Genomic DNA, 10920 nt, shown 5'->3' on the forward strand with positions numbered 1-10920 from the left:
AGCTCAGAGAAGTTTCTATTTTCATGTGGAGAAATGTGAGTTTAGGTAAAGAAACATCATCATGAGCAGTGATCTCCTCCACGGCTCCAGCTCCACCTCAACAAACTCAAACATCAACACAACAAGAAATGACAAGAGGTCAAAGTCCCGCCCACAATGTTTGATTGACAGGTGATCTCTGTGCAGTGCAGAGACACAACAGCAATGAACTTTTAAGTAACAAACATGGAGACTAAAGAAAGTGATGAACTAAAATACAGATCTTAACCAACTGCACCTTCAATGATCTTTGTCTATTTGGGTTTACACAACTCTGCTGTGTCTCCATAAGCATAGTTAAGACAAACTCCAGCATGTAGAGGCTGAGTGAATGTGGTCTGGACTCTGTGGAGGAGAGTCATGGTTTCAGAGACGCTGTAAAAGGACAGAATACCTGCACTGTGATCCAGGTACACTCCTACTCTGGAGGACCGAGGACCTGAGACTGGAGTCTCAATCTTTTTGAACCAAAATGTGAAACTGTCTTCATCACGTTGTAACGACCAAGATTTGTCATTGTATCCAAATTGACTTTCTTCCCCTGCTCTACTGATATTCTTGTATGCGACTGCGACCTCAACTCCTCCTCCATGACACTTCATCTCCCAGTAACAACGTCCAGTCAGACTCTCTCTACTCAGGACCTGCTCATATGAATCTGTCTGGGTGACGAGAATAAGACTGATCTTTATCCATACATGTTACTTTCCTGTTTCCCTTAGATAATAACAGATGTGTTTCTGCTGTGTTTCGATCCAATGTGATTTTCTGTGAATATCTTAAGAATCCAGCTCTGGTCCTGGGTTCTGGTGGTGACAGTAAAACATCCACCTCAGTCACTGTCAGTGAGATGTTTGTCCATGTGTCTCTCAGAAGGTCCTGTAGTTGATCTCTGAGCTCTGACACAGCTGCTGTCACATCCTCAAAGTGTCTGAGAGGACGGATATTGATGCTGGATGAGTGTGTAGATGGACTGAGTGCTGACAGTGAGGGGTAGTTGTGTAGAAACTGGGTGTGATCCTCTGTGTGTGACAGCAGCTTCAGCTCAGCGTCTTTCCTCTTCAGCTCAGTGATCTCCTGCTCCAGCTTCTTCTGAAGCTCTTTGACTCCACTCACTTGAGTTTCCTGCTGGGATCTGATCTGCTGCTTCAGCTCAGAGCTTCTTTTCTCCATGAGACGGATCAGCTGAGTGAAGATCTTCTCACTGTCCTCCACTGCTTTATCAGCGGAGCCATTGATGGCCTCCACCTCCTGTTGAAGCACCTTCACATCTTTCTCTCTGTCCTGGATTCTCTGCTGGATTTGTTGTCGACTCAGCTCCAGCTCTCTCTGCCTCCCAGTCCTTTCTGCTGCAGCCGAGACTGTGTTGTGGCCTTTATGTTCATCCAGAAGGCAGACAACACAAATACACTTCTTATCAGTGCGGCAGAAAATCTTCAACACTTCACCATGATGAGAACAAATGTTCTCATGGAGCTTCTTGGAGGGCTCCACCAGCTTGTGTTTCTTTAATGGAGCTACATCATAATGAAGCTGCAGGTGTTTTTCACAATAAGAGACCAGGCATTGCAGACAGGACTTGACAGCTTTGAGTTTTCTCCCAGTGCAGACATCACAGGCCACATCTTCAGGTCCAGCATAGCAGTGATCAGCAGGAGCAGCTTGGAGTCCAGTCTTCTTCAGCTCCTCCACTAAAGCTGCTAACATGGTGTTTTTCACTAGGTCAGGTCTTGGTTTGAAGTCCTTCCTACACTGAGGACAGCTGTAGATTTTCTTCCCATCCTCTTCATCCCAGTGGGTTTTAATACAGTTGAAGCAGTAGCTGTGTCCACAGGGAATAGTCACTGGATCCTTCAGTAGATCCAGACAGATGGAACAAGAGAAGGTCTCCTGGTCCAGATGAACTCCTTTCTGCGCCATTTCACCTCTCACAGACGACGACTGTCTGAGTTTCTGTTGCTCAGAAGTGAAACTAGTTTGAGCTCTGATCTAAACAACATGTGTCTCTGCAGTGAACGGGGCCTGTCAGCTCCTCCTCTTCACCAAATGTTGGTTCCACCCATCTTCAAACTGTAGATCTGAAGAGGAGGGAACAAGGAAACACATGACCTGGGTGGAGCTCACTGTGTTTGAGAGCAGGAAGAAGAAGGAGGTGATCAGTGTAACTCAGTCCTGTTTGTTTAACCTTTGTACACCGCAAAGTTCAACCACAGCACAAAGTGTTTTATTTATCAGTTTATTTGCAAGAGAGCGAACATGTTGGCATTGTTGCAACTGACTGAACGTATTCCAGTAAAGTAATAACTTATTTGTACAGCACCTCTCATGGAGGAGATGCAGCACAGTGATTAATCTCATCAGCCTGAGTTTAAAATGATTATAAATCTAAATGAACCACAAGAAAACAGGTTTATTTTTTGGCCATATTTGTTGTCCTGTTTGTGAGTAGTGTGTAGTGTAGTTTAGCTGATTCCTCCTGTCTCTGCCGTGAACGGGGCCTGTCAGCTCCTCCTCTTCACCACATGTTGGTTCCACCCATCTTCAAACTGTAGATCTGAAGGGGAGGGAACAAGGAAACACATGAACAGGGTGGAGCTCACTGTGTTTGGGAGCAGAAAATCTGTTTTTTTTTCTCAATCCAGCGAGAGGAGCATCAGCTGTGGATCTCAACTTTGTTTCCTATTTACAATGAAGAGTCGTTAAAATCTTACTTGTTAGGTCATGTTTTCTGTCAGAGGTTGAAAAAACCTCCTTGTGTCTGATCAGGTGTGACTCAGTCCTGGTTTTTTAACCGGTTTAATTGCAGCACTTTTTGTTTTACTTCTCAGTTTATTTGCAGGAGCCAGAACCGTAAAACACAGTACTTTCCAGACTACAGAGTGCACCTGAATATAAGCTGCACCAGCTAAATTTTAAAAGAAAATACATATATAGGCCGCACTTGAATATACCAACGGTCTGTAACAGCAGGTCCCAATGTGTGTGTCAGGGCATATTAGGCTGTGTGATTATACACAAAGATCGGTTCAATGCTTTGGAACAATTTCGGGCTTTTAACATGATAAACTAATTTCAATTCAACATGGCCATTTGCTGAGAGGAGATTCAGCTGAAGCATAATGAGCGTTATATGTCATTAATATTAAGTATTTGCTTGTTTTGCAGTTAATTATGCACATGATCCGTTTGACCCCAAAAAGGAAAAAAGGAATGGGGCGGGGGAGTTTCGCAATGGAGGGTTTTCCCCAATAGCCTTTTTGGAATAGCGGGGTCTTTAGACAAATGGGAAACCTCGCTATTATGAAGAATGGAAGTCTGTTTTCGGAATGGCAGGGTTTCGGAATGGCCGGGTGTATCCGGACACAATGGGTCACATCATCAGTGATCATCGAGTGCTTCAACATCAGACACCCTCGCCCATTGGACCCAGTTGGGGTTGGTCAGGCCCGCTACTTGTTTCCCAGCAGCAACCCACAGATAAGCAATCCTGACCCAAAGCCACCTTATGGCTTTGTCTGTGGCTTCAGTTATGTATTGAATGGCCCTCTTCTTGGACATCCCTAAGATGCCCTATCTACTGAGGACTTTGCAGAGAGATCTTCCTGCGAAACCTCTGCATCCCACTTCTATGGGCCCTTTAAATTTCCTTTAGCTTCTGTCCCTTCACATTTCCAGCAGTTCCTGGTACTGAGTGTGTGTCCTGTCATTGGCTTCCTCAATTCTCTCTTCTCAGGGCACTGTAAGTTCCAGCATGATCAGGTGTTTTGAGGCCTTCCAGGTAATGATCATGTCTGGAGGTAGTTATGTTTCTGCTATGTCCTGAGGGATCGTTAGCTGCTTTCCCAGATCAACCTGAAGTTGGCAGTCAGAGGCTGCATGGAGGAGGCCAGTCGTTGTTCTTGGTTGTGCCTGAGGTTTCTCCCCAGCTTTGATGAAGGTGACTGCCTTCTTTGGGGTGTTATGGTATTTAATGGTGCTGACGGCTGAATGTACAGTATATCCTCAGTAACTGGCTTAAACCCCTGATCAAGGGGCCACTGATAGTAACCATCTGCAAGCCCCTTGTGGTAGCTGCTGAGATGTCCTAAAGAGCCTTTCCCAGGACAAAGGAAGCCGGAAGGTGTCTTGTTCTTTCCTCAGACATGGAGGTTTGCTGGATTTGGCAGGGCATCCTAGACTGCCTGCACCAGCTACCGGACATGATGGCAGCCATTGTGCAGCGTTTTTTTTTGTTTTTGTTTTTAGTTTATTTTTACTGCTCTTGTTGTTTTTCAAGCAGTATAGAGGCTTTCTAATAACACTAGGTTTTTCAATTGCCGTTTCGATCATTGCATACTTAGACTTTTTTTTTCTTTACTACTGCTACTCTCATGTATATTTTACTGACTAATTCTCTCTTTTTCGGCAATGAAGATACATTTTAACAACACTAGGTTTTAAAAATGACACTTATTTCTGGTCTTTATCTTGGCATCACATCCTGCTTTGATTCTGCCCAATCAGCACAGAGTAAATCTCAAGCCCCACTCGGGGGTATTTGAGGACCGATCTGAGTACCTACCCCAAGGCAGGGAGTCCATTCAGCCCCGTGAAGGTTCCTATAAATGGCCCTGCTGGGAAAGTTCCTGCAGTGGAAACACCACCTAAGGTGTCAACAGTTGGATCATACAGGGCATTTGTTTACAAGTTATTTGTTGTAATTCCAATAGATAGATTTTAATAAACATAATTAATAGAAAACCCCAATTCATAAAAAGTTGGGACACTGCATAAAATGTAAATGAAAACAGGATGCAATGATTTGCAAATCTCACAAACACATATTTTATTCACAGAAGAACATAAGCAACACAACAGATGTTGAAACTGAGACATTTTACAATTTCACTCATTTTGATTTTGATGGAAGCAGCACATCTTTAAAAAGTTGGTACGAGAGCAACAAAAGGCCTGACAAGTAAATGGTACTAAGAATAAACAGCTGGAGGAGCATTTTTCAACTAGCAACAGGTCATTAAATGGGTATGATTAGAATCATGATATTTACACTTTGATTAAAGCTCATAGACCTTATCAGTGAGTCGATCTGATCAACAACAACATTTGATCTGACAAACACTGCACATGTGATACGTTTCCAGAACAAACCTCAGTGATAAAGGATGGTCTGGTGATTTCTCTGTTGAGGCCCAAACAACAACACACAAACACATCAACACAAATATCCAACAAACATTTAGAGCTCAGAGAAGTTTCTATTTTCATGTGGAGAAATGTGAGTTTAGGTAAAGAAACATCATCATGAGCAGTGATCTCCTCCACGGCTCCAGCTCCACCTCAACAAACTCAAACATCAACACAACAAGAAATGACAAGAGGTCAAAGTCCCGCCCACAATGTTTGATTGACAGGTGATCTCTGTGCAGTGCAGAGACACAACAGCAATGAGCTTTTAGCAACAAACATGGAGACTAAAGAAAGTGATGAACTAAAATACAGATTTTAACCAACTGATCCTTTAATGATCTTTGTCTGTTTGAGTTTACACAACTCTGCTGTGGATCCATAATCATAACCAATACAAACTCCAGCATGTAGAGGCTGAGTGAATGTGGTCTGGACTCTGTGGAGGAGAGTCATGGTTTCAGAGACGCTGTAGAAGGACATAATACCTGCTCTGTGATCCAGGTACACTCCTACTCTGGAGGATTGAGGACCTGAGACTGGGGTCTTGATCTTGTTGAACCAAAATGTGAAACTGTCTTCATCACGTTGTAACGACCAAGATTTGTCATTGTATCCAAACTGACTTTCTTCCCCTGCTCTACTGATATTCTTGTATGTGACTGCAACCTCAACTCGGACTCCATGACATTCCACCTCCCAGTAACAACGTCCAGTCAGACTCTCTCTACTCAGGACCTGAGGATGTGAAGTGAATCTGTCTGGGTTACTAGAATAAGACTGATCTTTATCCATACATGTTACTTTTCTGTTTCCCTCAGATAATAACAGATGTGTGTTTGCTGTGTTTCGATCCAATGTGATTTTCTGTGAATATCTTAAGAATCCAGCTCTGGTCCTGGGCTCTGGTGGTGACAGTAAAACATCCACTTGAGTCACTGTCAGCAAGATGTTTGTCCATGTGTCTCTCAGAAGGTCCTGTAGTTTATCTCTGAGCTCTGACACAGCTGCTGTCACATCCTCAAAGTGTCTGAGAGGACGGATATTGATGCTGGATGAGTGTGTAGATGGACTGAGTGCTGACAGTGAGGGGTAGTTGTGTAGAAACTGGGTGTGATCCTCTGTGTGCGACAGCAGCTTCAGCTCAGCGTCTTTCCTCTTCAGCTCAGTGATCTCCTGCTCCAGCTTCTTCTGAAGCTCTTTGACTCCACTCACTTGAGTTTCCTGCTGGGATCTGATCTGCTGCTTCAGCTTAGAGCTTCTTTTTCTCATGAGACGGATCAGCTGAGTGAAGATCTTCTCACTGTCCTCCACTGCTTTATCAGCAGAGCCATTGATGGCCTCCACCTCCTGTTGAAGCACCTTCACGTCTTTCTCTGTGTCCTGGATTCTCTGCTGGATCTTTTGTCGACTCAGCTCCAGCTCTCTCTGCCTCTCAGTCCTTTCTGCTGCAGCTGAGACTGTTTTGTGGCCTTTATGTTCATCCAGAAGGCAGACAACACAAATACACTTCTGATCAGTGCGACAGAAAATCTTCAGCACCTCATCATGACGAGAGCAGATGTACTCATGGAGCTTCTTGGAGGGCTCCACCAGCTTGTGTTTCTTTAACTGAGCTACATCATAGTGAAGCTGCAGGTGTTTTTCACAATAAGAGACCAGACATTGCAGACAGGACTTGACAGCTTTGAGTTTTCTCCCATTGCAGACATCACAGGCCACATCTTCAGGTCCAGCATAGCAGTGATCAGCAGGAGCAGCTTGGAGTCCAGTCTTCTTCAGCTCCTCCACTAAAGCTGCTAACATGGTGTTTTTCACCAGGTCAGGTCTTGGTTTGTAGTTCTTCCTACACTGAGGACAGCTGTAGATTTTCTTTCCATCCTCTTCGTCCCAGTGGGTTTTAATACAGTTGAAGCAGTAGCTGTGTCCACAGGGAATAGTCACTGGATCCTTCAGTAGATCCAGACAGATGGAACAAGAGAAGGTCTCCTGGTCCAGATGAACTCCTTTCTGCGCCATTTCACCTCTCACAGACGACGACTGTCTGAGTTTCTGTTGCTCAGAAGTGGACTAGTTTGAGCTCTGATCTAAACAACATGTGTCTCTGCAGTGAACGGGGTCTGTCAGCTCCTCCTCTTCACCACATGTTGGTTCCACCCATCTTCAAACTGTAGATCTGAAGGGGAGGGAACAAGGAAACACATGATCAGGGTAGAGCTCACTGTGTTTGGGAGCAAGAAAAGGAGGGAGGGGATCAGATAAGACTCAGTCCCGTTTGTTTAACCTTTGTACAACACAAAGTTCAACCACAGCACAACGTGTTTTATTTATCAGTTTATTTGCAGGAGACTGAACATGTTGGCATTGTTGCATCTGACTGGACATGTTCCAGTAAAGTAATAAAAAAGTAATAATATATTAGTAAAGTTTTATTTGTACAGCACCTCTCATGGAGGAGAGGCGGCACAGTGATTAATCTCTTCACCCTGGGTTTAAAATGATTATAAATCTAAATGAACCACAAGAAAACAGGTTTGTTTTTTGGCCACATTTGTCATCATGTTTGTGAGTAGTGTGTAGTGTAGTTTAGCTGATTCCTCCTGTCTCTGTAGTGAAGGGAGCTTGTCAGCTCCTCCTCTTCACCACATGTTGGTTCCACCCATCTTCAAACTGTAGATCGGAAGGGGAGGGAACAAGGAAACACATGAACAGTAGGGCTGGGTAAAAATATCGATTCAGCAATGCATTGCAATTCTTTTCTCTGCAATTCAATATCGATTCAGCAATCTTCTGAATTATATCTATATATAGCGAATATCGCTACTTTTTTTTTTTTTTAAGACGTTAGTTTAGGCGGCAGCTCTTTGTTGTTAAGGCGGCCGCCTTAACAGGAAAGCGCTGCGGGAAACCCTGAAGCTGCTCTCACTTCTTCCTCTGCTCCTCCTCACTCACTCACCTACACACAGACAGGACTCTGTCTTCCTCACACTCACCCCAGCCCCTCAGTTTCTCATCCCACCTGCCCGTACCATACACATTGACAGTCAGTCAGAAATCACAGAACTTAAACATCATAACAAGAACATTACTGCGGGGTCGCTACAATATTTTCAGTTGTGCAGTCAACTATTATTAATAATATTGTTTTGTATTGTTTTATTACTCAAAATGTTATGAGTTATTTTCCAAGAGGAAAGTATCACATAGCCTAATTTAAATTTAGCTGCACTGTAGTTCAGTGTTAAAGCAGTGTCATATTTTGTTATGCTATGAGTTATACTATGGCTGTTCATAAGGCATGAAACTAAACAAATAATTATTAAAAAAAAAAAAATCTGGTACTCTTATTTGTGTATTTCTGCTTGATACTGAATCGATATCGAAGCATTTCAATCAATATCGAATCGAATCGATATCGAATCGAATCGTGATCTAATGAATCGAAATCGAATCGAATCGTGAGATTCTCAACAATACCCAGCCCTAATGAACAGGGTGGAGCTCACTGTGTTTGAGAGCAGAAAATCTGTTTTTTTTTCTCAATCCAGCGAGAGGAGCATCAGCTGTGGATCTCAACTTTGTTTCCTATTTACAATGAAGAGTCGTTAAAATCTTACTTGTTAGGTCATGTTTTCTGTCAGAGGTTGAAAAAACCTCCTTGTGTCTGATCAGGTGTGACTCAGTCCTGGTTGTTTAACCGGTTTAATTGCAGCACTTTTTGTTTTACTTCTCAGTTTATTTGCAGGAGCCAGAACCGTAAAACACCGTACTTTCCAGACTATAGAGTGCACCTGAATATAAGCCACACCAATTAAATTTTAAAAGAAAATACATATATAGGCCGCACTTGAATATACCAACGGTCTGTAACAGCAGGTCCCAATGTGTGTGTCAGGGCATATCAGGCTGTGTGATTATGCACAAAGATCGGTTCAATGCATTGGAACAATTTCGGGCATTTAACATGATAAACTAATTTCAATTCAACATGGCCATTTGCTGAGAGGAGATTCAGCTGAAGCATAATGAGCGTTATATGTCATTAATATTAAGTATTTGCTTGTTTTGCAGTTAATTATGCACATGATCCGTTTGACCCCAAAAAGGAAAAAAGGAATGGGGCAGGGGTGTTTCGCAATGGAGGGTTTTCCCCAGTAGCCTTTTTGGAATAGCGGGGTCTTTAGACAAATGGGAAACCTCGCTATTATGAAGAATGGAAGTCTGTTTTCGGAATGGCAGGGTTTTGGAATGGCCGGGTGTATCCGGACACAATGGGTCACATCATCAGTGATCATCGAGTGCTTCAACATCAGACACCCTCGCCCATTGGACCCAGTTGGGGTTGGTCAGGCCCGCTACTTGTTTCCCAGCAGCAACCCATAGATAAGCAATCCTGAACCAAAGCCACCTTATGGCTTTGTCTGCGGCTTCAGTTATGTATTGAATGGCCCTCTTCTTGGACATCCCTAAGATGCCCTATCTACTGAGGACTTTGCAGAGAGATCTTCCTGCGAAACCTCTGCATCCCACTTCTATGGACCCTTTAAATTTCCTTTAGCTTCTGTCCCTTCACATTTCCAGAAGTTCCTGGTACTGGGTGTGTGTCATGTCACTGGCTTCCTCAATACTCTCTTCCCAGGGCACTGTAAGTTCCGGCATGATCAGGCGTTTTGAGGCCTCCGAGGCAATGATCATGTCTGGAGGTGGTTATGTTTCTGCTATGTGCTGAGGGATCGTTAGCTGCTTTCCCAGATCAACCTGGAGTTGCCAGTCAGAGGCTGCATGGAGGAGGCCAGTCGTTGTTCTTGGTTGTGCGTGAGGTTTCTCCCCAGCTTTGATGAAGGTGACTTCCTTCTTTGGGGTGTTATGGTATTTAATGGTGCTGACGGCTGAATGTACAGTATATCCTCAGTAACTGGCTTAAACCCCTGATCAAGGGGCCACTGATAGTAACCATCTGCAAGCCCCTTGTGGTAGCTGCTGAGATGTCCTAAAGAGCCTCTTCCAGGACAAAGGAAGCCGGAAGGTGTCTTGTTCTTTCCTCAGACATGGAGGTTTGCTGGATTTGGCAAGGCATCGTAGACTGCCTGCACCAGCTACCGGACCCTTTTTTTTTTGAGTTTTTTTTACTGCTCTTGTTGTTTTTCAAGCAGTATAGAGGCTTTCTAATAACACTAGGTTTTTAAATTGCCGTTTCGATCATTGCATACTTAGACTTTTTTTTCTTTACTACTGCTACTCTCATGTGTATTTTACTGACTAATTCTCTCTTTTTCGGCAATGAAGATGCATTGTAACAACACTAGGTTTTAAAAATGACACTTATTTCTGGTCTTTCTCTTGGCGTCACATCCTGCTTTGATTCTGCCCAATCAGCACAGAGTAAATCTCAATCCCCACCCAGGAGTTTTTGAGGACCGATCTGAGTACCTACCCCAAGGCAGGGAGTCCTTTCAGCCCCGTAAAGGTTCCTGTAAATGGCCCTGCTGGGGAAGTTCCTGCAGTGGAAACACCACCTAAGGTGTCAACAGTTGGATCATACAGGGCATTTGTTTACAAGTTATTTGTTGTAATTCCAATAGATAGATTTTAATAAACATAATTAATAGAAAACCCCAATTCATAAAAAGTTGGGACACTGCATAAAATGTAAATGAAAACAGGATGCAATGATTTGCAAATCTCACAAACCCATAT

General features: G+C 43.5%; 2 protein-coding genes and 1 pseudogene across 2 annotated transcripts in view; 1 reads left to right on the forward strand and 2 right to left on the reverse strand.

Annotated features, from left to right (window-relative positions):
* Positions 1 to 10920, forward strand: part of kcnq3 (potassium voltage-gated channel, KQT-like subfamily, member 3) — a 124405-nt gene that overhangs the window by 9674 nt on the left and 103811 nt on the right. The window lies entirely within an intron of this gene.
* Positions 493 to 2061, reverse strand: LOC146969830 (tripartite motif-containing protein 16-like; annotated as a pseudogene).
* Positions 4856 to 7876, reverse strand: LOC146969831 (tripartite motif-containing protein 16-like). Its single transcript, XM_085805320.1, has 2 exons — positions 5173 to 7876; positions 4856 to 5108 (listed from the first exon to the last, which is right to left on the reverse strand). The coding sequence occupies exon 1, from the start codon at positions 7240 to 7242 to the stop codon at positions 5542 to 5544; it is 1701 nt and encodes a 566-aa protein (XP_085661446.1). The 5' UTR covers positions 7243 to 7876; the 3' UTR covers positions 4856 to 5108; positions 5173 to 5541.

This window comes from Trachurus japonicus, chromosome 17 (assembly GCF_045865225.1).
Source record: "Trachurus japonicus isolate A0001 chromosome 17, Traja_1.0".
Classification (NCBI taxonomy): domain Eukaryota; kingdom Metazoa; phylum Chordata; class Actinopteri; order Carangiformes; family Carangidae; genus Trachurus; species Trachurus japonicus.

What these genes read in the sequence shown, in the direction of transcription:
- LOC146969831 (XM_085805320.1), bottom strand. Translation starts at nt 7,242, where the DNA reads ATGGCGCAGAAAGGAGTTCATCTGGACCAGGAGACCTTCTCTTGTTCC.